This window comes from Aotus nancymaae, unplaced genomic scaffold (genome assembly GCF_030222135.1).
Source record: "Aotus nancymaae isolate 86718 unplaced genomic scaffold, 86718_ANA_hifiasm-v0.15.2.pri h1tg000029l, whole genome shotgun sequence".
Classification (NCBI taxonomy): Eukaryota; Metazoa; Chordata; class Mammalia; order Primates; family Aotidae; genus Aotus; species Aotus nancymaae.
Window position 1 is genome coordinate 30,829,498 of NW_026988442.1, and position 25,076 is coordinate 30,854,573.

The 25,076-nt window shown below is 46.1% G+C and overlaps 1 protein-coding gene across 5 annotated transcripts in view; it reads right to left on the reverse strand.

The window, feature by feature from the left end:
* ATP9A (ATPase phospholipid transporting 9A (putative)) overlaps nucleotides 1–25,076 on the reverse strand; it is a 162,204-nt gene that overhangs the window by 82,322 nt on the left and 54,806 nt on the right. For all 5 annotated transcript variants that reach the window (XM_064382531.1, XM_064382526.1, XM_064382528.1 and 2 more), the window contains exons 5-9: nucleotides 12,407–12,465; nucleotides 11,094–11,145; nucleotides 9,081–9,175; nucleotides 2,470–2,550; nucleotides 811–886 (exon numbers count right to left, since the gene is read on the reverse strand). In XM_064382531.1, coding sequence (XP_064238601.1) covers nucleotides 811–886; nucleotides 2,470–2,550; nucleotides 9,081–9,175; nucleotides 11,094–11,145; nucleotides 12,407–12,465 — 363 coding nt within the window. The remainder of the gene's footprint in view (nucleotides 1–810; nucleotides 887–2,469; nucleotides 2,551–9,080; nucleotides 9,176–11,093; nucleotides 11,146–12,406; nucleotides 12,466–25,076) is intronic.

The window sequence follows — 25,076 nt, forward strand, 5'->3', positions numbered from 1 at the left end:
TAGCCAGGCATGGTAGTGCATGCCTATAGTCCCAGCTACTTAGAAAACTGAGGCAAAAAGAATTACTTGAACCTGAGAGGCAGAGGTTTCAGTGAGCCGATATCGTGCCATTGCACTCCAGCCTGGGTGAAAAAGCGAGACTCTGTCTCAAAAAACAAAAAATACAAAAATTAGCCAGGCATGGTGGTGCAGCCTGTATAGTACCAGCTACTCGGCAGGCTGAGGCACAAGAATCGCTTGAACCCAAGGTCAGGGGGCAGAGGTTACAGCGAGCCAAGATCGTGCCACTGTACTCCAGCCTAGGTGACAGAGAAAGACCTTGTCTCAAAAATAAAAAGAAAAGAAAAGCAAAAAAAAAAAAAGAAGAAAAGAAAAGAAAAAGAAAGGCACCAATGTCCACTTCCTCTTGGTGTTTAAACACAGACACTCCAGCTCAAGCCCACGCCTTTCCTATGAGCTGGGGGCCCGATGCCACAGCCCCAGCGCCACATCCCCCACGAATAAAACCTCCAGCCGTTCAGAACTTCCAGGCTGCCTCCACCTCTGGTACAGATTAGAATGTCAATCTGAATGGCAATTAGAGCTATTCCCGGAGTGGACGCTGCAGAAAGGTCCACAGGCCACGCCAGCTTCTCCCCCAGGCCTCTCTAAGTGTCCGAGCTGCAATTAGATGTCAGTTTAATTCCCTGGAGGTGGCGGAACAAGTGGAAAATGCCATTTGACCGAGCACTAATTTTTCCAACTGACAGATGATTATTCTAATTACAAAAGGATTTTCTTTCCTTTTCAAATTGCTACCACATTCCTCACCTGATGCGACCACGGTGCCAGCCCACAGCGTGTTCTCTATGCTGAGGCTCTCACTGATCGGGGGGTCGCTGTCTTCCTGGAAAAGACCAAATGGACACACGTTCACCCTGAGGCTTCCCCAGAATCCACAGGCTGCTTCCAGCCTGCTCTGCTCGAAACAGAAGAGGCTCCCCCTGATGAAACTGAGGGCTCGGTTTGGAAGCTGATGGCTCCACCATGAGGGGAGGTCTGAGCTTTTCCACTACTCCCCTTGGGGTTTTCACCTCCCACAGAAATATGTGAAAAAGTTGGCCTGTGATTTAAAACGTGCAGGCCTCAGTGAGGAGCAGTGGCTCACGCCTATAATCCCAGCACTTTGGGAGGCCGAGATGGCCAGATCAGGAGGTCAGGAGATCAAGATCATCCTGGCTAACACAGTGAAACCCTCTCTCTACTAAAAATACAAAACATTAGCCGGACATTGTAGTGCACACCTGTAGTCCCAGCTATTCAGGAGGCTGAGGCACTGAACCCAGGAGGCTGAGGTTGCAGTGAGCTGACATCGCACCACTGCACTCCAGTAAGAGACCAAGAATCCATCTCAAAAAAAAAAAAAGGTGCAGGCCTCTTAGCACTGAAAGATGTTTTACAAGGTGAGAATCAAAATGTAAAAGCAAACCACTCAGGCTGTTTGCAGGCCAGCTTTGTTTGTGGCTTACAGAAGGAGAACGTGGACAGTGTAATTAATGTGGGTTCTAGAAAAGTGTTGACCCATATTCCTAAAATAAATTTTATATTTTTTTTGAGACAGAGTCTCGCTCTGCCGCCCAGGCTGGAGTGCAGGGGTGCGATCTCAGCCCACTGCAACCTCCGCCTCCCAGGTTCAAGCAATTCTCCTGATCTCAAGAAATCTGCCCACCTCAGCCTCCCAAAGTACTGGGATTACAGGCATGAGCCATCACTTCCAGCCTCCAAAAACAAATTAAATCCAAATCTAATTTCTCTTCTGAGAGGTCTGGAAGTGGCTTAAAAATTATGAAACTGGTAGACAGGATTTGTATGAATAAAAGAGGACAAAGCCAGGCACAGTGGCTCACGCCTGTAATCCTAGCACTTTGGGAGGCCAAGGCAGGTGGATCACCTGAGGTCAGGAGTTAAAGACCAGCCTGGCCGACACAATGAAACTCCATCTCTACTAAAAATACAAAAAATTAGCCAGGTGTGGTGGTGTACGCCTGCAATCCCAGCTACTCAGGAAGCTGAGGGAGGAGAATCACTTGAACCCGGGAGGCAGAGGTTGCAATGAGCCAAGATCACACCACTGAACTTCAGCCCAGGCAACAGAATGAGACTCTTGTCTCCCAGAAAAAAAAAAAAGAAGATAGATCCATCTGAAGGACACAGAAAGAAAAACTGCTTTCAGACGTCAGAGTTCATGTGAATTACAGCAAACGCTTGGCTCTAAATTATCAGGTCATTCAAGCTCTTCCAAGGCCAAAAGAAAATTCCATTTGTGTCGAGCTTTACTAAGAAGCAACACACCGGCTTTCAAGGTGGTGCCTTCTTCATGTCCCCACCCGGCATAAAACTATTTCCTGACAAAGAACTGTCTATACTTCTTGGCCTTCATCCCTTACACACTCTCAGTGACAGGATCCCGTATGAAATAAGCTGACTTACTCGGGTAAAGGTTCCCACGAAGTTGTGAATGTCAATATTTGGCTCTTCTGCGTACACGTACGATCGAATCTGAAGAAGGTCCTGTTCAACAGAAGTCACATTTGGGAGTCAAAGCAAAGTCAGTTCACAATTCAAGACTTCAGGAGGTATCTGCTATTTTTCAAACGCAACTGTATTTCCCAAACAGAGCAAACAGGCTCTGAAAATTACAGGGAAGGTGGAGAGGAGAGGAGAGTCTCTGTTAAGTAAGTTTAGGAGTCGCTGCATACAGTATCTCAAGACACCCTTAGAAACTCTACAGTGAAGACCCTCGTTTCTGTCCGTTTACCCAGCACTGTCCAGACTTGATGGGGTGATGTCACACACCTATTAATACCCTCGAAAGGGGCAGATTCTCCTCTGCTAAATTCTGGCTTTCAAGACTTGTTTGTACCATTGAAAATACTCCTTCAGGCCAGGCATCGTGGCTCATGCCTGAAATCCCAGCACTTTGGGAGGCTGAGGTGGGTAGATCACTTATGGCCAGGAGTTTGAGACCAGCCTGGCCAACATGTTGAAACCCTGTCTCTACTAAAAATACAAAAAAAATTAGCTGGGGGTGGTGGCACGTGTCTGTAATTGCAGCTGCTCAGGAGGCTGAGGTAGGAGAATTGCTTGAATATGGTAAGCAGAGGTTGCACTAAGCTGAGATCACGCCACTGCACTCCAGTCTGAGCAACAGAGCAAGACACTGTCTGGAAAAAAAAAGAAAAGAAAATACCCATTCAACAAATGGTTACTGGGCATCTACTCTGTATAAACCTCTGGGAAGAGCTGAAAAAGGAAGTAAGAACACCTCACACCCACAAGGATGGCTGCTATCAAAACAAAAACGAAAACGAGTGTGGGGAAGATGTGGAGAACTTGGAGCCATTGCACTCCAGCCTGGGTAACAAGAGCGAAACTCCGTCTCAAAAAAAAGTAAAAAAGGAAGGAAGTTCTGACACATGCTACAGTACCATGGACCTTGAAGACGTTACGCTAAGTGAAATAAACCAGTCACAAAAAGACAAAAACTATGTGATTCCACTTACAGGAGGAACTTAGAGTAGTTTAATTCACAGAGACAGAAAACAGAAAGATGGTTGCCAGGGGTTGGGCCGAGGGAGGGAATGAAGTTACTGCTTAATGAGTCCAGAGTTCCAGTTGTGAAAGATGAAAAAAGTTCTGAAGATGAACACTGCTGATGACTGCATGACAAGGCCAATGTACTTAATGCCACTGAACTGTACACTTAAAAATGGTTACAATCGTAGATTTTATGTTGTGTGTCTTTTAGCACAATTTTTTTTTTAAGACGGAGTCTCATTCTGTCACCAGGCTGGAGTGCAGTGGCGCAATCTCAGCTCACTGCAACATCCGCCTCCTGGGTTCAAGCGATCTCTTGCCTCAGCCTCCTGAGTACCTGGGACTACAGGCTCGTGCCACCATGCCCAGCTAATGTTTTGTATTTTAGTAGAGATGGGGTTTCACCATGTTGGCCATGATGGTCTCAAACTCCTGACCTTGTGATCTGCACACCTCAGCCTCCCAAAGTGCTGGGATTACAGGCGTGAGCCACCGCGCCCAGCCAGCACAATTTTTTTAAAAAGCAAACAAGAAGTCAATCATAGGTGATAAGAAAGACTAAAGGTGAACCATCGTGGCAAAAACTCCATTTCAAAGCATCATATGAGTAGTGGCACAAGACAGGTACAGTCGGGGGAGCAGCAGTCGATTTCAGAATAAAGGAAGCAGACGGGGACTGGACAACAGGAAAGGCAACGGAGGGGGTAGGAGGGAAGCCCGGGAGGAGGAAGGGACAGGCCAAAGCGCAGAGTGGAAATGGAAACAGGGTTCAGGCGCAGAAAGCCCCATCGGGCGGGGACAGGACAGGGAAGGAATCCCTGCACTGGCACAGTTCCCGAGAGGAAATGGCAGGTCGGGGCCCAGATAACGCAGCAAGTTAAAGGCCAAGCTAACAATGTATGATTATGTCGTATACACACCCATTACCACACTTACACACAGACACGGCGTGGGGACAGGAGGTTCTATTCTAGAGGTGGCTTTTTCTCAATTGCTTTTCTTTTAAAGCAAGATAATCTGCTACAGGGGCTCTTGAGTTCCCATACTCAGCCAACTGCCTGCTGGCTAAAGATGAGGCGCTAAGAGCAAACCTCAGCCCCCATGTACCAGGCGTGTGAATCTGGAGAAATGAATGACCCCTCTAGTCTGTCTCTGGCCTGTGAAACGGCCACACCACCACTACATTTTAGGGGGGCAGTACAGAGTCACTATGGGGCCCAGCTTCCACACCTGCCGCACGGTGGGACACAGCTGTCCTCAGGTCGGCAACAGTTATGGAAGGACGTGTGTTTCACCAGAGTGCCCTGAGGCCACTGCTGCCATCACTGCAGCCAGTTCTGCCCCTGCACCTGGTTACTGGATCTGTTTCTTCTCCTCAATTCCTTTTCCAGATTCTTCTTATTTCCTCATCATTTTTTTTTTTTTTGAGATGGAGTTTTGCTCTTGTTACCCAGGCTGGAGTGCAATGGCGCAATCTCGGCTCACCGCAACCTCCGCCTCCTGGGTTCAGGCAATTCTCCTGCCTCAGTCTCCTGAGTAGCTGGGATCACAGGCAAGCACCACAATGCCCAACTAAGTTTTTGTATTTTTAGTAGAGACAGGTTTCACCATGTTGACCAGGATGGTCTCGATCTCTTGACCTCGTGATCCACCCGCCTCGGCCTCCCAAAGTGCTGGGATTACAGGCGTGAGCCACCGCGTCCGGCTCCTCATCATTTTAACAAAATTCTTTGAAAACTGTGCTGCCAATCCTGATAACACGGCCCAGGCAGGCCCATGACTCCTGCAGGAGCAGCTGGCCAGGCCTGAAGCAGCTGGATGAGCTAGAAGCAGGTTTCTGGTGTGACTTGTCTCAAATCTGCAACTCCTGCCAACAGCCTATTGTGGCATGTCCCCAACCCAGTCATTTACAAGTTTCTTTGTACCTTGCTTTTATCTGACCTTTTAAAGGGAAGTAGGAGTCATTTCTAGAAAAAACAGGGAAGCAGGAATTGCCTTACTAGATAAATCTTGCTTATAACCAAGATACCTGATTATAAAGTGCTAGATAGACCAAAAAACGCCCAGAAATATTAAAGAATGAGAAATGGATATATTGTGATAACTACGTCTTGGAATATTGTGCAGATGCAAAAGAAAATGAAACTACACTCTAAGACCGGAAGTGGTGGCTCACGCCTGTAATTCCAGCACTTTGGGAGGCTGAGATGGGTGGATCACTTGAGGTCAGGAGTTCAAGACCAGCCTCGCCAACATGGTGAAATCCTGTCTCTACTAAAAATACAAAAATTAGCCGGCTGTGGTGGCAGGCACCTTTAATCCCAGCTACTTGGGAGGCTGAGGCAGGAGAATTGCATGAACCCGGGAGGCGGAGGTTGCAGTGAGCCAAGATCGCACCACTGCACTCCAGCCTGGGCGACAGAATGATATTCCATCTCAAAAAAAAGGGGGAGGAGGGTGAAAAAAACCTGCAGAACAACGAATAGAATACGGTCTTCTGGCATTTATGTGAAACCACACGCCACAAACAAGCCTGATTCTGCATATTTATAAGTGCATTGAGAAAGATCTGGAAAGACCACTATCAACTTCACATGATGCCTGATTCCCTCTGGGAAGAGGATCTGAGGTGAAGGCTGTGGGCAGGACTTCTCACTTTTCTTCCGTAGCTTTCCATACAGTTGAATTGTTTTTAACAAACATATATTCATTCATATATTGATCAGGTCATCATTTCATATAAATCTTTTTTTGTTTTTTGGAGACAGGGTCTTACTGTCGCCCAGGCTGGAGTACAGTGGCAAGATCTCAGCTCACCGCCACCTCTGCCTCCCGGCCTAAGGCCATCCTCCCACCTCAGCCACCCAAGTAGCTGGGACTACAGGCACGTGCAACCAGACCTGGCTACTTTTTGTATTTTTTGTAAAGACGGGGTTTCACCATGTTGCCCAGGTTGGTCTCAAGCAACCTGCCTGCCTTGGCCTTCCAAAATGCTGAGATAACAGGTGTGAGCCACTGCACCCAGCTCATATAAATCTTATAATCAAAAACTGTGTTAAAACGCTGTTCCCTGGCCAGGTGCGGTGGCTCACGCCTGTCTGTAATCCCACCAGCACTTCGGGAGGCTGAGGTGGGCAGATCATGAGGTCAAAAGATTGAGGCCATCCTGACCAACATGGTGAAACACCATCTCTACTAAAAATTTTAAAATTAGCTGGATGTAGTGGCATGCACCTGTAGTCCCAGCTATGCGGGAGACTGAGGCAGGAGAATCTCTAGAACCCAGGAGGTGGAGGTTGCAGTGAGCCAAGATCACGCCACTACACTCCAGCCTGGCAACAGAGTGAGAGTCCGTCTGAAAAAAAAAAAAAAAATGCTGCTCCCCATAGAGACCACCCCCCAGTAATCCCACTGAGACTGAGAGTTCCTTGACAACAAAGAAGGTGGGATCTCATGTTTCTCTGAAACCCAGCCCAAGCCTGGACCCAAAGAGAGGCAAAATGAGCTTTCATTAAATCGTGTCAAGCTTCTAAATCACACACCAAGACACGCAACCCTGCGTGGCAGCACCTTCCCTTCCTGCCCCTCTCACCTGTCTTGAGAACAGGTCTTTTAAACCGTTTTGAGAATCAGAATTCTGTCGTCAGGTTGGCTCCATCTCACAGGCATGATAGTGCCTGCTACAAAGTCCCAGGGGCTCCTAGCTAGGAGTAAGAAACTCACTGTTCTAAAATTCCTAGTTTAGGCTGGGTGCAGTGGCTCACGCCTGTAATCTCAGTACTTCAGGAGGCAGAGCCAGGTGCATCACTTGCAGTCAGGAGTTCGAGACCAGCCTGGCCAACATGGTGAAACCCCATCTCTACTAAAAATACATTAGCTGGGCATGGTGGCAGTGCCTGTAATCCCAGCTACTGGGGAGGCTGAGGCAGGAGAATCGCCTGAACCTGGAAGGCAGAGGTTGCAGTGAGCCGATCATGCCACTGCACTCCAGCCTGGGTGACAAGCACAAGATGCCATCAAATAAATAAATACATGAAGTAATTAATTCCTGGTTTTAAATTAACAGTAATAATGTTGCTATTTCGCTTTTTATTAGCCATGACAAATCATCCATAGGGTGGCTACATTTCTTGTTCTGTCAATCTCGCCAAGACATGGAAGTTTCCTCCTTCCTCAGGGGACACAGTAAGGAGTGGCTTGGATCCATGTGGCGTGAGCACAGGGAAGCTTCTGTGTCCCACTTCATCCTTCCAGACCTCGGTGGGGCCTGCCAGTCACGGGGCACTTAGGGTACACTCAGCCAACTACCGTGGCCCTCCTCTCAGCCTGGGCTTCGCCCCATCATACACACTGGGGATATGGCAGAGAATCCAACAGGCAGAGCCCACCCGCAGGGACACTGCCTGCAAGTGAGCGAAGCAGGAATGCAGGGAGAGGTTTGCAGAAAGAGCCTCTCCAATAAGGAGACTCGTGCACAAAAGCTCAGTGGAGTGTGGAGATGCCCCGTCAGGCAGACTCGCCAGGGGTCAGAGGGCTCCCAGTGGAGGAAATGGCAACAGCCAACATCCAGAGGCAGAAACACGGTCGATGAGAGGCTGGCGGGCAGGGGAGAGCGGGCCAGGCACTGAGGTCGGATTCCCAGCAGAGAGACAAGTGGGAAGGGCTGAAGACGACAGCAAGCACCGCAGAACGGATTCTCAGGAAGATGGGAAATCTTTGGAGGGTTGTTTTTCATTTTGTTGTTATTACTTTTATTAGACACAGGTGTCACTATGTTGCCCAGGCTGGAGTGCTGTTGCTATTCACAGGCACAACCGTAGCCCACCGTGGCCTCCAACTCCCGGGCTTAAGCAATCCTCCTGACTCAGCCTCTTGCTGCCACTGAGCCTGGCCTACTGTTGTAGGCTTTTTGTTTTTGTTTTTTTTGAGACAGAGTCTCACTCTGCCACCCAGGCTGAAGTGCAGTGGGGCCATCTCGGCTCACTGCAACCTCCACCTCCTAGGTTCAAGCGACTCTCCTGCCTCAGCCTCCAGAGTACCTGGGACTACAGATGTGGCTAATTTTTATATTTTTAGTAGAGATGGGGTTTCACCATGTTGGTCAGGATGGTCTCGATCTCTTGACCCCGTGATCCACCCACCTAGGCCTCCCAAAGTGCTGGGATTACAGGCGTATGCCACCGCGCTCGGCCCCTTCGTAGGTTTGGTACAGAGGACTGACATGCTCTGGCTTAGCTTTTAAATTCTGGTGAGGCACCTTGGCAAGGTTTCTTATGGTTTTCAGCTTCCCATGAGAGAGCTCACTCCCCACACTTGGGGTCTGCCTTTGGCCTGGCCACATCTGTGGAAGCCACCAAGTCCCAGAGGCTCTCCAGAACCCCACGCTCCCTCACCAGTCCCACTTCACAGCTGACACCCCATGCCTGGCCCCCAGGGGTATCTGAGTTTGAGAACCCTCCTAACACAGGTTGCCTGCATGGGCTTCTGCAGGGAAAGCTACTCACAGCGGCCGTGGGGAGCCTCTGTGTGCAGGCCACAGGGAGGCGCAGCTTCCAGTCCGTCTCCCCATCCAGCTGATCCGTCCGCAAGAAACATGACCCTGTGGAAGGAAGTTGGGCACTGTCACCTTCACCCCAAGGACCCTTCCCCCGGCAGCTCTGGGCAGCGGCTGCTCTGGTCCTTGTAAAAACGGCCAACCAATGGCCAACGACCAAAAGGGAAAATAATATCCTATTTCCCACTTCTTCCATAATCAGTTCTGGGGTCAGAAAGATCCGAGTTCAAATCCTCACTCCACCACTGCGATCCCAGGCTAGTTTCTTGTCCCCGTTAAACTTCAGTGTCTGTGAAATATGGAGAAACACAGACCTCGCAAACTTGCTGTAAGGATTCAGTGGCCACCACAGAACGGTGGCCAGCACACCAGCATTCCGAGCCGTCTGGCCAGGCATTGCCAGCACCTTCTCAGGACCCAAACCACCTGAGTGCAGGTCTAGGCTCTGCCGCATACTAGCTTTGTGCCCTGATAGCTGCCTATCCGCTCTACGCCTCAGTTTCCTCATGTGTAAAAGTGGAGCTAGGAAAAGCGCTGACCCTGCAGAGGCATTGTGAGGATTAAAGAACTGATCTATGCAGAGCTCAGAACAGTGCCGATCAGTCCAGGCCAGCACCAGTTCATTATGGGCTGGCACAGTTCCGAGGCGTATCTTTCAGTCTCACATACAGATCCATGCAAGTCGTCAGCTATATCCTCCATCAGACAGAACGTGCCCCATTCACTGACACTGCAGTTCAGACTTTGAGAACTATTTATGTAGAGCACTCATAATTTTGTGTTTTTTTTTTAAGAAAAAAGAGCATGCCGGGGCCCTACTCCGTAATGCTCTGTTTGCACTAAATAGGACACTAGAAAGAATTTCAGGACAAAGCTGCAGTTTTTCAGACTGTTTTAATCTAGTGCCTTTTACCTCCTGTACTGATTACTCATTAGTATAAAATTTTACTTTAATTCCATTCATAATGAAATGTGTCGCAGTGTCCTCAAAGGCGTATGAATGTAAATTTTTCAGGTGTTCAGAAACCTCCAATTATGCCAGATAATAGAAAAACAGCCTTGATTCCTCAGAACAGCTTCAGTAACAAAAATTAAAACTAAGGCTATTCAGGCCAGGCACGGTGGCTCATGCCTGTAAGCCCAGCACTTTGGGAGGCCGAGGCGGACGGATCACCTGAGGTCAGGAGTTCGAGACTAGCCTGGTCAACACAGTACAATCCCATCTCTACTGAAAACATAAAAATTAGCCAGACATGGTAGTACACAGGAGGCTGAGGCAGGAGAATGGCTTGAACCCAGCAGGTGGAGGTTGCAGTAAGCAGAGATCACACCATTGCACTCCAGCCTGGGTGACAGAGCAAGACCCTGTCTCAAAAAAAAAACTAAGGCAATTTTAGTAGACTGATAGGGTGGGCAGGCAATGGCAGCTGCCACCCAAGGAAATAACTATAAGGTAAGAGACTTCAGAGATTCTCACCCCGCAAACTCAGTCTACAATAAATAAATCAATAGGTCCCATGGCAAGGTCCCCGACTCATGAACAGAGGGCAGAAAAGATGCCCACCCCTCCCCATTTCTGTACTGCCCCCACTCAAGACACGTCTCCTGGTATCAGCTTAGAACAGAGGGGATTTCCGTTTACTTCTACATGTTAGAAACACTTCCTCGTCCCAGCTCCTGAAGCGGAGCTTAACACGGCCCACAGAGTAAAACCAAGGCCACTGTATGTGTGACTTCACCAGCTGCGAGTCAGCCACAAACTGTATTTTTTTAATGATCAAAATCTATTGACTTTTAAAGACCAACAACACTGTTTAAAAAGAATGGTCTATTGAAAAAGATGCTTTTGATTTGCCTCCGTGGGTCCAAAATGATAATCTACTTTGTGACATTTTCAAATGATTTTGCCAAATTACCACTGAAAGGTTAATGGTTATTTTCCAAATTGATCTCAGATGTTTACCGTTTTTTTCTGATGTCCTCAGGAAGATCATGTCGGCAGGGACCCGCTGGTTCTGTGTTATGAAAAGAAAGACTTACTGTGAATGAATGCCCGTGTGGCAGGGGTGGGGGTAGGAGTTTCCGCCCCCACCCCCAACCCCTCGGTGGGTTTGGAGGTGGGGGATGAAACTCGCAACCTCTTTTAAGTTTCTGTCTTTGTCAAAGACAGATTTGGGGATTTATGTTGTTTTGAATCTGCAGAATCTTGCACACTGCTGTTATTTTACTAATCCCCTATCAAAATCTTATCTTGGAAAGAGAGCTTCTAGTTTTCTGGCGAATTCAACCATTACCTCCTGAAATCCCGAAAGCCTGCCTCCCCAGCTGGCTCTCTTCCAGGCGGTCTGCTGAGACTCAAGCCAGACCCTCCGCTCACGCTTTCTGCTTCTACCAACTTCCCAGCTTGATGTTTGGCTTTTAGTGGATTTTAATAAGGAAGGAAATAGTAGGAAGCAACAAAAGCCATTCTGGAAAAAAGGGGGAGGGGGCAGCTAGCAGACCCCCTTTAATTATGAACAGAAAAGTATCTGATAACATAGAGAGGGTTTGTGTGGTTCTTCTGGGCTGCCACCTGCAAGAGTTTCACTTTACCTAAAAGTAGCTTTCAGTTCTTGGATTTAATCCTTTTAAAAGAGCATAGCTCAATCTCTACAGAAACAAGTTAAGACACAATGCTTTTCTAATCAAATATTATTCCAAGCCTCTCCAGAGCCACCCCTGAAAATCCAATACCTTCCAAATATACACACTAGAAAAAGACATGAGTGTTTGCTAATGTGACAAACATACTGACATGGCTGTTTTTTAAACTGTATTTTGGGTCTTTTTACTGTTCTCAGGTTACGGTTAATCCCTGCTCCCCATAAAATAATAGACAAGCACAATGGTTACGTCAGGACATGGCTCAAAAGGTAAATGAGGTGAATATTGTAAGTGTCTATGTAGTAAGCTGACTTCTAGGAAAGATTTTATGCTATTTTTAATGTCAAAATAATAAGCACATCGAAGAGAATTGAAACTTGTACTTGTGTTTGTAAGCAGGATTCCTGGCTAACCAACCCATATAAACCTTGAAGAGTGTGTGTGTGTGTGTGTGTGTGTGTGTGTGTGTGTGTGTGTGTGTCTGTCTGTCTCACAGGAAAGAGATTTTCTCCCCAGGCAAAGTTGTTGGACAGAATCCCAAAATGCATCATTCAATTTGTCTACCAGATACACAAATTACATATTAGGATACCTGAAGCAGCATTCACACGCAAGCTTCCAGATCCTGCTCACCTTTTCAACGATGATAAGGTCTCCAACTTGGATGTTGGAACTCTTCACCTTCACCGTGCCTGCAAAGCAACAGGTTCCAGATACATCACCATCTTAATTCATTCAATTCAACCTGTCTTTACTGAGGGTCCAGCCTGCAAAGCCAACAACGCGATACGCCCAGAAGTACGTGCTCCCACCCACGGCTGCCGCCAACCCCAGCACCATCATCTCCTGTCCCTCCAGGAAAGGGCTCATCTGCTCCAGAGCCCACTCCAGAGGTCAATGCCCACTTCACAGGGCACTGGAATAACTTGTGCCCTTCATGAAAGATCATTTACCTTAACAGAGACTTAGATGGAAAGTACTGGAAGGAAAAAGTCTTAATTTTCAATACCACCAGAAAGAAAGAAGCTAATTCCAAATGACTGGTTTACTTTTTAATTTACAATTGCTATATGCTTTGATTTATATGATTATAATCAGACTATATAATTTTTGCTAGTTGTTAATCTAGATAAACAGTAAAAGCTAACATTAAATGCTAACGCTGTGCTCAGCACTGCACAGATTTTGATGGCTTCATTTAATCCTCACAAGAGCCCTCAGAAGAAAGTATTCCCATCTCTAGCTTCCAGACAAGGAAAGGAGACTCAGGATGCTCCACCTTCCCCTAACGACCCAGAGTTAGAACAGGCCAGTGTTGGGATTCACACCTGTATCTGACTCCAGAGTACAGAATAAAAACAGTGAGTGCCATGTGCAGTGGCTCACGCCTGTAATCCCAGCACTTTGGGAGGCCAAGACGGGCAGATCGCAAGATCAGGAGTTTGAGACCAGCCTGACCAACATGGTGAAACCCTGTCTCTACTAAAAATAAAAAAATTAGCCAGGCATGGTGGCAGGCGCCTGTATTCTCAGTTACTCAAGAGGCTGAGGCAGAAGAATCACTTGAACCAAGAGGCAGAGGTTGCAGTGAACCGAAATCATGTCACTGCACTCCAGCCTGGGCAACAGAACAAGACTAAGTCTCAAAAAAAAAAAAAAAAAAAAAATCAGTGAGTTCAGTTCAACCCAAAAAACATGACTGGGTTAGGCACAGTGGCTCACATCTGTAATCCCAGCACTTTGGGAGGCCAAGGCGGGCAGATCACAAGGTCAGGAGTTTGAGACCAGCCTGGCCAACATGGTGAAACCCTGTCTCTACTAAAAATACAAAAATTAGCCAGGCATGATGGTATATGCCTGTAATCCCAGCTACTCAGGAGGCTGAGGCAAGAGAACTGCTTGAACTGGGACCCGGGAGGTGAAGGTTGCAGTGAGCAAGATTGCGCCACTGCACTCCAGCCTGGGCTACAGAGTGAGACTCTGTCTCAATAATAATAATAATAATAATAATAATAATGGATGAAGGGGGTTGAAGAATCAGAGGGGTGGCTGTCAACAAACGCTCTGTGGGAGAGTTGAGGCCAGAATTAGACAGATGAAGGACACTGTGTTTACCAGTAACAGGTGAAAGGCAGCCTGGGACGCAAGAAAGTGGGACAAGTGAACAGCTAACAGCACGTACACGGCCAAAGGCTAGAACTCCTTCAGCAAGACCTGATGCAGGGAACAGCGAGACATGAAGGCGGAAGGGGCCAGGTGGGGTCAGGTGGCCGCGCACGCTGTGAGCGAGCCCAGAGAAGAACAGAGAATTTATTCTGGTGATGGGTAAAATTCACATACAGGGAGCAACACCACAAAATCTTTATGATACTGTATCTTATAACAAGCCCACATAACTTACAAATGTTCAGCTAAGAGAGAAATAAAAAATTATAAGGCCAAGCGTGGCTCACGCATATAATCCCAGCACTTTGGGAGGCAGGCGGATCATCTGAGGTTGGGAGTTCAAGACCAGCCTGACCAACATGGAGAAACCCCGTCTCTACTAAAAATACAAAATTAGCCAGGCATGGTGGCACATGCCTGTAATCCCAGCTATTCAGGAGGCTGAGGCAAGAGAACCACTTGAACTCAGGAGAAAGAGGTTGCAGTGAGCCAAGATCGGGCCATTGCACTCCAAACTAGGCAACAAGAGCAAACATCCATCTCAAAAATATTAATAATTATTATCATAGAGCCAGGTGCAGTGGCTCATGCCTATAATCCCAGCACTTTGGGAGGCCAAGGCGGGCGGATCACAAGGTCAAGAGATAGAGATCATCCTGGCCAACATGGTGAAACCCCGTCTCTATTAAAAATACAAAAATTAGTCAAGCGTGGTGGCATGTGCCTATAGTCCCAGCTACTTGGGAGGCTGAGGCAGGAGAATCACTTGAACCTGGGAGGCAGGGGTTGCAGTGAGCTGAGATTTCGCCACTGCATTCCAGCCTGGTGACAAAGCAAGACTCCATCTCAAAACTAATAATAACAATAATAATTATAATGACCCTCCATCTCCTTCAATAAGTAGAGGCCACAGAGTAAGAGTGAAATGAGAATCGTGAATCTGGTATTCCCTTGGTGTTTTCATTTGAATATTCAGCAAGTACCCAGCATGCAGTAACCAGGATTTCCAGCTTTCATTTCTTTGGCTTTATGAAAAACTAAAAGACACCAAAGCCTGGGCAAGGTGGCTCACGACTGTAATCCCAGCACTTTGGGAGGCCAAGGCCGGGGGATCACCTGAAGTCAGAAGTTTGAGACTAGCCTGGCCAACACAGTGAAACCCCATCTCTACTAAAAATAAAAAAATTAGCTGGGTGTGGTGGCAGGTGCCTGTAATCCCAGTTACTGAGGCAGGAGAACTGCCTGAACCCGGGAGGTGGAGGTTGCAGTGAGCCAAGATCTCACCATTGCACTCCAGCCTGGGCAACAAGAGCAAAACTCCATCTCAAAAAAAAGAATTTAAAGACACAAAATAATCTAAGTGCACAACTCTAGGTTTTTACAGTGTCTCACAATATTTTATATTTTTTAAATACCATTTATTTTTTAAGTACTTCACTACCATTGAGATTTTTCAGAGCATTCCAATTTTTTTGAAACAACTCTCTTTAATTGGTTCCATAAGGTTTCATGTTAACTGATTCTTTTTTTTTTGAGATGGAGTCTCACTTTGTCACCCAGGCTGGAGTGCAGTCATGATCTCAGCTCACGGCAACCTCCGCCTCCTGGATTCAAGCGATTCTCATTTCTCAGCCTCCTGAATAGCTAGGATTACAGGCACATGCCACCACACTCGGCTAATTTTTTATTTTTAGTAGAGATGAGGTTTCACCACGTTGGCCAGGCTGGTCTTGAACTCCTGATTTCAAGTGACCCGCCCACCTCAGACTCCCAAAGTGCTGAGATTACAGGTGTGAGCCACTGCGCCCAGTGATTTTAACTAATTTTTGTATGTCGTTAAATTCTGTCATGAAACAGTAAGAACTGGCATCAAAAGGTCTGATACAAACACTGCTGACTTCTAGAAAGCACTCAGCTAACGGTAGTGAGTGAAACCAGCCCTGGATTGCCGGTAAGACTTCTGGACTCTCCTAGTGTGAGCATCTCACCCTACTAAGTGAGCACCTAGCTTCTAATGGTACCTCATTTTCATAAAATATGACGTTAAACTCAATCAAGTAACTGGAGCCCTGGCATGCTACAGAGAGACCCACTGGCCTCGTTTTAGTACATCTTGGGCTTTGGTCAATATTTTTACAGAGACTAGAGAACATCCAATTAAATGATTAGAAATAGGTAAAGAGGCCAGATGCGGTGGCTCACAACTGGTAATCTCAGCACTTTGGGAGGCTGAGACAGGTAGACCGCTTGAGCCTATTAGTTCAAGACCAGCCTGGACAACATGGCAAGACCCTGTCTCTACAACAAATACAGAAAATTAGCCAGGCGTGGTGGTGTACACCTGTACTCCCAGCTACTCAGGAGGCTGAGGTGGGAGGATCGCTTGAACCCAGGAGGCTGAGGCTGCTGTGAGTGGAGATTGTCCCACTGCACTGCAGCCTGGGTAACAGAACAAGACCCTGCCTCCAAAAAAAAAAAAAAAAAAAGAGAGAGAGAGAGAGAGCTGGGCACAGTGGCTCATACCTATAATCCGAGCACTTTGGGAGGCTGAGACGGGTGGACCACAAGGTCAAGAGATCGAGACCATCCTGGTCAACATGGTGAAACCCTGTCTCTACTAAAAATATAAAAATTAGCTGGGCATGGTGGTGCATGCCTGTAGTCCCAGCTACTCGGGAGGCTGAGGCAGGAGAATTGCCTGAACCCAGGAGACAGAGGTTGCGGTGAGCCGAGATCGCGCCATTGCACTCCAGCCTGGGTAACAAGAGCAAAACTCCATCTCAAAAAAAAAAAAAAGAGAGAGAAATGGGTAAAGAGAGGGTCTAATTGGCAGAACGCGTTCATGGCCTGAACCACTCTTCTTGCTCCACGAGGGGGCAGAAGGAGAAATAGGCACAGACGCATCGTTTTTCTGGGAGCTCAGAAAGATCATAAATTCAACATGGCCCTCAGCGCCAATGAACTTTTCCTTCACCTGAGCTTGCCCCAACTTTCCCAAACATAAATTTACACATTGTCTTTGGTTTGATTACTAAAATTTATGCCACTGGTCTGGCCCTAACGATCACACCTGGGTTCCGATCTTCACGCTCTCATTATAGGTTTTCTCTTTAACTCAAAGAAGAGCATATGTTTTCATTCTTATTAAATAATAATCACTTAGGTACACGTGTGTACGTTAGCAGGCCAGACGACAAAATCAGGGAGATTCTACTGAAAGGATCGGCAGGGCTTTCCCTGTCAGATATTTTCCAAATTCTTCACATGAATTGTTTTTCCATTTAGCATAAGGTTGCTTTCCTAATAAGAAAAAGATAACAATTAAAATTAGCTCCGATTTTTAAGTGATCAGACTCAGATTTTTCCCTCCTGCAAGCGAGTCCTGATTTACGACCCACTAATGTGAACCCTGCCTCTCTCTGTCCATCTGTTCTGCCTCAACAAAAACCCCTTTAATCCTCTGTGTTTGCAGAGCAGTTTCTGAGTAACCCCAGCAGGCCAATCCTTCACACAAACACACCTACTGTACAGACTGTCCATCCGCCAACAGAGCTCTTGCTCCACCTCCAAGGGAGGACACAGGAGTCGCACCACCGGAGGTCACTGGGTTTTTTAACCATAGTCATTTTTATTAGCATTTCAGTGTTTTGGGGTGACCAGCCTTGGATGTGCAGCTTGAACAATGACAGCTCCCCAGACTCTCCCCTTCTATTGAGCCACTAGAGAGTGCTGACTGTCAAAGTGGACTTCTAGCTTCATGTTGCCTTTTTTTGGTAATGAAAAATATGTAGTTTAGCTAACCACGGTGGCTCACGTCTATAATCCTAGCACTTTGGGAGGCCAAGGTGGGTGGACTGGTTGAGAGTCCAGGAGTTTGAGACCAGCCTGGGCACCATGGTAAAACCCTGTCTCTGTTTTTTTTTTTTTTTTTTAATTAAATTGACCGGGTACGGTGGCTTACGCCTGTAATCCCAGCACTTTGGGAGGTCGAGGTGGGTGGATCATGAGGTCTGTAGTTCAAGACCAGTCTGGACAAGATGGTGAACCCGTCTCTACTGAAAATACAAAAAATTAGCCGGGCGCAATGGCAGGACCTTGTAATCCCAGCTGTTCAGGAGGCTGAGGCAGGGGAATCACTTGAATCAGGTGGCAGAAGTTGCAGTGAGCTGAGATGGAGCCACTGCACTCCAGCCTGGGAGACAGAGTGAGACTTCATGTCAAAAAAAAAAAAAAAAAAATGAATTAAATATCTATAGATATGTATTTTGGGCCTTCATGCTGGACATAGTGTGTGTTTGTGTGTGTGCATGTGTGTATGTGTGTGTAATGAGAAAAAATACAAATAAAACCAGAATGAAAAGGAGAAAAAGCAGCAAGAAGAAATGAGATAAAAAGCAGATACTGTTATTTACATTCCCATATTTACTGGAGTTTTCTGCCAGCCAGGCACTAGGCTTGGCTGTCAGTATTTGACTAAAACGTCCCTCTCTAAGGAGCTCTCGAGTTGGTAGGGACAAAGAGGGAGAGAAAAGAGAGACCAAAGTGAGAAGTGGGGAATCACTGGGCATTCAATGGTCAGAACTGACTTCCAGAATGAAAAACCTGGTAAGGTTGTGGACAGGGCTCAAAACACGTGACTTCTAACCTCACATCAACCACTGTTCTGAGTGTTCTACATTGTTGCAAAAAAGGGGAAGAACAAGATACAGAGATGCAATCTGACAGAGAGGTTCTTGTTTTCCTAAGTCCCAGGAAAAAGAAAAACATAGCACATTGACAGTAATTACTACCAATCTCAAAAAAGGGCAGGAACTCTCCCTACGGTTTACCTAAACAGGAAAGAAAATGAGACCAGGCGCGGTGGCTCACGCCTGTAATCCCAGCACTTTGGCAGGCTGAGGTGGGCGAATCACGAAGTCAAGAGATGGAGACCATCCTGACCAACATGGTGAAACCCCATCTCTACTAAAAATACAAAAATTAAACGGGCATGGTGGCACACACCTGTAATCGCAGATACTCGGGAAGCTGAGGCAGAAGAATTGCTTGAACCAGGGAGAGGAAGGTTGCAGTGAGCTGAGATCACACCACTGCACTCCAGCCTGGCGACAGAGCAAGACTCCATCTCAAAAAAAAAAAAAAGAAAGAAAAAGCCCTCCCAACACGCCCCTGACGAGCACACTTCCCAAGTGCTGCCTGTTTGTTGTTGCTGTTGTTGCTGGTTTTGGTCTCATCTTCCCCAGAGACTCCTGAGATGGAAAAAGGACCAATACAACAATACAGGGCGCCCAGCTTCGGTGACGCTTTACTGTCAAATGTCTTAAGATGCTTCATAAGTTTTGTGGTTTTTTTTAAACTCAAGATCTAATCATCTGATCTTAATATTTTTTGAACAACCCCCCACACCCCACCTTTTTCATTTTGCACTGGGTCCCACAGATTGTGTAGCTGATCCAGAAGGGAAGTAAAAACACCCAAGAATATCTTCTTTATAAAGTGCGCAGGAAAACCTGGCCCTGTCCTACGAACTGAGGCCACGGAACTCTGAACTCTTCCCCTACGACCTCTCTTCTCTTCCGAAGCCTGTAACACTCCATCACCAATACTGAGGCTCTAAGATTTTTAAATGCATTTGTAGAAACTTCGTAGAAACTCGACAAAAGGTAAGAGATTTTTGCAAAAGTTAGGCGGAAAATTCTCTGCCTGACACATCCTAAATCAGGGAAAGTCTTCCAATAAATCTATCCCTTTCAGCTTTCACCACTTCACCCAAGTCGTCTCTCAATCAGAGTTTATAACAGGGAACAAACTTCCAATTATTAGAGCTGTTTATTTCTGTAGCAACGGACCCCAAGCCTTTCATAAGCAAGCCTATTGAGCCCAAACCATGCCTTTCATGGATGACAGCTTCAGAATAAGAGCAGTTTGTCTACATTGCAGGGAGAAACCAGATGTTTCCCTTGAGTCAAAACAAGCAAATGACAATTCAGTCAAACTGCAGAACAGCCTACCAAAAAAAAAAAAAAATTTTTTTTTTTAATAAATTCCAGGGCACTAGTATGTGTGGGCCTACTTTGTGACCCTGAACACCTCCAGCTATACTTTTATTTTTCATTGTTTGTGCAGGATATTGATTGCTTTTGTAGATCTCCAACAACAATCCCCATGCACTCACCCTGGTTAATGTATTACTCTTTAACTCACACTCTAATCTAACTGTGACAGTGATGAGTTGTAAATTCTGCTTCATGTGTACATTTCCTGGGGTTAACATTAAAACGCCTCTGCAGACCCAGCAGAGTTCAGAGGTTTAAAGTTGAAATTTTCATATTCAAATAGAGTTGTCTGCATTCCCCAAAGCCAAAGAAAAGACTGTTACTTGAAAACAGGCGAAGAGTTGAAAGGATTATTATAAATAATCACTACCACTTCCTGGGGCTTTGTTTAAATAGTGGGAACTTACCAAAAAAAAAAAAAAAAGGCTGCGGTTTAAATCTAACAAGTTTATACTCAACAGTGGCTTTTAAAATAAATATATAAATGGTCTTGCCAGTGTATGGTGACCGAAAGCGATGAAGCAGGCTAACACCCTCACAGGGGGAAATATTTTCCGGGAATGATAGCAGTGCAATTTGCAAGTTTGAGTTTTTGGTGGTTTTTTTTTTTTTTAATTAAACAATAGATCAGTTTACCAATGACTTGTAATAAAATGAAATTGAGTACTTTGAGAGGAAAATCTGAACTTTGTGGATTTAAATAAATAACTTTATATCTGGGCCAGGCACAATGGTTCACACCTGTAATCCCAGCACTTTGGGAGGCCAAGGCGGGTGGATCACCTGAGTTTGGGAGTTCAAGACTAGCCTGATCAACAAGGAGAAATGCTATCTCTACTAAAAATACAAAATTAGCCCGGTGTGGTGGCACATGCCTGTAATCCCAGCTACTCAGGAGGCTGAGGCAGGAGAATTACTGGAACCCAGGAGGCAGAGGTTGTGGTGAGCCAAGATGGTGCCACTGCACTCCAGCCCGGGCAACAAGAGCAAAGCTCCATCTCAAAATAAATAAATAATAATTTTATATCTGTACGAGACAGTATGAAAAAGTATTTGGCAAAGTCTGTTATAAATAAGACTCATTCATACCTGCTGATGCTCTGGATCTTAGACAAGGGAAACTGAGAAGGGAATTCTTTGCTCATGGAATCGTCCTTGAGGTCCCTAGTGAAGGATCTTTGCAACAGTTTTGCTGCAGTAACACTGAAAAGTCTATCAATATAATCTTCTTCTTTAAAAAAACATAAAGCATATCTTAGGAATATAGAGTTTCAATTTAGTTAATGAATAGCTAAACAACTCCCTACATTATTATACCTTCCGACTAACCCCAATGACATACAACTCCAAAAAAGAAAAATGTGCATCCTTAGGTCTTGAAATTTAAGTCACATTAATTGCAATCCTAGATAATGGTGCAACGTGGGTTTTGTGCTAAACTGAAAAAAATATATCCTCAAATGGAAGTAAGATCCCTGAGGTTACAGGAGATTCTGTAAATGGGAAAGGGTGAGCAGAGAACATCGCTGAACTATCTAGAAAGAACTGGAAAAGGAAGATAGCAGGTCAATTTTTTATACCACATATGTAGGAGAAAGCTGAAGATATGCAAAAGAGCATAGACCTTTGGCTTATGACTTATGGTCAGCCTGCCCAGATGTCCCCAGCAGGAAAGAAGAATCAGCAATTGTGTTAATTATGCTTCTGTTTGCACTTCTTTCAAGGCTAATTGTCCACTTGCTTCATTTAGCCCTTGATCAGAAGTTAGTCTGGGAAAGCATTCCTGGTATGAAGACCCATGGAATTCATCTTGTGAAAATGCAAATCCAATTTCCCTCACCACCTGTAATAATCGAGGCAACCCCCCACCCCCATTAAACTTTTGGCTTGGGGAAGGCAAGAATAAAGAGAAATAATTCCTTCACTAATTATTCTTTTCCAACCCAATCCAAGTCTCTTGAGTAGCAAAACTAAGTTTTGCTGGGTCTGCCACAACTCCAAGATCTTCTCTGTTCTGGCTTTATTTCCAGTGCCACTGAATGCTATTAATTTAGGAAGACAGCTCTATAATTAAAACCATAAAAACTCATCAAGGTCTAAGAACAGCTCTTAAGTCTCTGATGTTTAAATGTGAATTTTAAGTAGGAGGAAAGGGGATGCTTGTTTATCCAAAAGCACTACCCCATGTGGTTTTCAACAGTTTGCCCACCCTACAATGAGGAGGTTAGATTGATAAGTTTCTTTGGACTCAGAGATGTGTTTTAAAATGACTCAAATCTTTTTTTTTTTTTTTGAGATGGAGTTTCCCTCTCATTGCCCAGGCTAGAGTGCAATGGCGCCATCTCGGCTCAGCACAACCTCTGCCTCCTGGGTTCAAGCCATTCTCCTGCCTCAGCCTCCCAAGTAGCTAAGATTACAGGCATGAACCACCACACCGGGCTAATTTTGCATTTTTACTAGAGACAGGGTTTTGCCATGTTGGTCACGCTGGCCTCAAACTCCTGACCTCAGGTGATCTGCCCACCTCAGCCTCCCAAAGTGCTGGGATTATAGGCGTGAGTCCCTCTGTAGCATATGTATTAAAGCTGAACACTGTAGCAACTGTTGAGATATTACATGCAAAAGTGCTGAGCTGAGCTCCTGACACATAGTAGGTATCTAGACTTAAAGGCTAAGGCTTTACACACAAATAAGCCTGGATTCACATCCCACCTCTGCCCTTTGCTAGCTCATGATCCCAGACAGGATGCTTTTCCTCCTTTTATCAGGGCCTCAGCCATGAACCTAGCAATGGGTGAGAGAAAGACATTTTCTCCTTCCCTACATCCACACTCATAAAAGCTACCTTCACAGGGCTGTCTGTAGAAGACTACAGACTAGGCTGGGCATGGTGGTTCATGCCTATAATCCCAGCAATTTGGGAAGCCAAAGCAGCAGAATCGCTTAAGTCCAGGAGTTCAAAACCAGCCTGGGCAACATAGCAAGACCTCGTCTCTAAAGACAATTAAAACGTTAGCCAGGTGTCGTGACATAAACCTGTGGTCGCAGTGACTTGGAAAGCTGAGGTGGGAGAATCACTTAAGCCTGGGCAGTAGAGACCCCAGTGAACTGTGACTGTGCCACTGCACTCCAGCCTGGGTGACAGAGTGAGACCCCATCTCAAAAATAAAGAAACTACAGATTAAACCTTACGTAGCACCTAGCTGGCTAATGGCAGGTGGCCTTTCTTCATTCTTTCTCCTGCTTCCTAGTTTGAACAGCAGTTTTTCAAACAGCCCAGTGCCACCTTTGTCCTAAGGCATGCCTGTACTGTGTGTGAATTCTGGAAACACAGAATCAATGCTTCCAGAGCCTCAGGTTCTCGATGGCTGTGTGGTCATTTCTTCTGTTCTCCCACGAGGGAGAGGCTCAGGAAATTCAGCCTAATTGGGAACAACAAGCTAGTGTTGGAACCTGGAGTTCCATAGCCTGCCACCCCTGCCGTCACAGGCTGCGGCCTTGGATTCAACTTGATGTTCTTTCTGGAGAACTCTTTACCAGGGCATGCCATCGGAGTCCTGCCATGAGTCTCATGTTCAGGAGGGTCCCGTACTTGGTTCAAGGCCCTGCTGTTGCCATCTTGAGATTCTTAATAATTTTTGAATAAGGGTCCCACATGTTCATTTGAATTGGGTCCCACAAATCATGTAGCCAGTCCTGCTCTCTTCCATCCTCTAAGACTCAAGATGAAGGTCAGGCCTTCTGGAAAGACATCACCATTCTCTGATGGACTCCCATCACCCCTGGCTCATACCTCCATTAATTCACCTACTGTCACTTAAGAAACACATGGTGTGGCCAAGTGCAGGGGCTCACACCTGTAATCCCAGCACTTTGGGAAGCCGAGGTGGGCAGATCACCTGAGGTCAGGAGTTCGAGACCAGCCTGACCAACATGAAGAAACCCCGTCTCTACTAAAAATACAAAATTAGCCCAGGATGTGGTGGCACATGCCTATAATCCCAGCTACTTGGGAGGTTGAGGTAGGAGAATCACTTGAACCCGGGAGGTGGAGGTTGCAGTGAGCTGAGATGGCGCCATTGCACTTCAGCCTGGACAACAAGATCGAAACTCCATCTCAAAAAAAAAAAACAAAAACAAAACACAGCCGGGCACGATGGCTCATGCCTGTAATACCAGCACTTTGGGAGACCGAGGCAGGCAGATCACCTGAGGTCAGGAGCCTGACCAACATGGAGAAACCCTGTCTCTACCAAAAATACAAAAAATTACCTGGGTGTGGTGGCACATGCCTGTAATAGCTACTCGGGAGGCTGAGACAGGAGAATCGCTTGAACCCAGGAGACAGAGGTTACGTGAACTGAGATTGTGCCACTGGACTCTGGCCTGGACAACAAGAGCAAAACTCTATCTAAAAAAAAAAAAAAAAAAAATAGCCAGGCATGGTGGTGAACGCCTGTAATCCCAGCTACTTGGGAGGCTGAGGCAGGGAGAATTGCTTGAAACCAGGAGGTAGAGGTTATAGTGAGCCGAGATCATGCTATTGCACTCCAGCTTGGGCAACAAAGCGAGACTCCATCTCAAAAAAATCAATCAATCAATATAGTTCTGAGGCTACCTCCAACAAGTACAAATGGAGGGACAGGATACAAAGTAACTGACCTGAAACCAGCCTGTCCTCTTCAAAACGTCAAGATCATGAAAGACAAAGAAAACCGAGGTGCTCTGCCAGGTTTTCTTTGTCTTTCAAGAGACCAAGGAGAGAGGACAACTAAATAAAACTGACCAACCCCGTCTCTTCCTCAACTAAGAAAACAATGCTATCAAAGGACATTTTAGGGACAGGTGGCAAAATTTTTAAATGGATTATAAATTTGATTAATAGCAACATATTGATGTTGAATTTTTTGATTTTGGACATTGTACATAATTGTGTTATATAAGAGAAATGTCCTTTAAGGAATTAAGCACTTATAGGCATAAAAAGGAATTGGCCAGGCTCGGTGGCTCACGCCTTTAATCCCAGCACTTTGGGAGGCAGAGGCAGGTGGATCACGAGGTCAGGAGTTTGAGACCAGCCT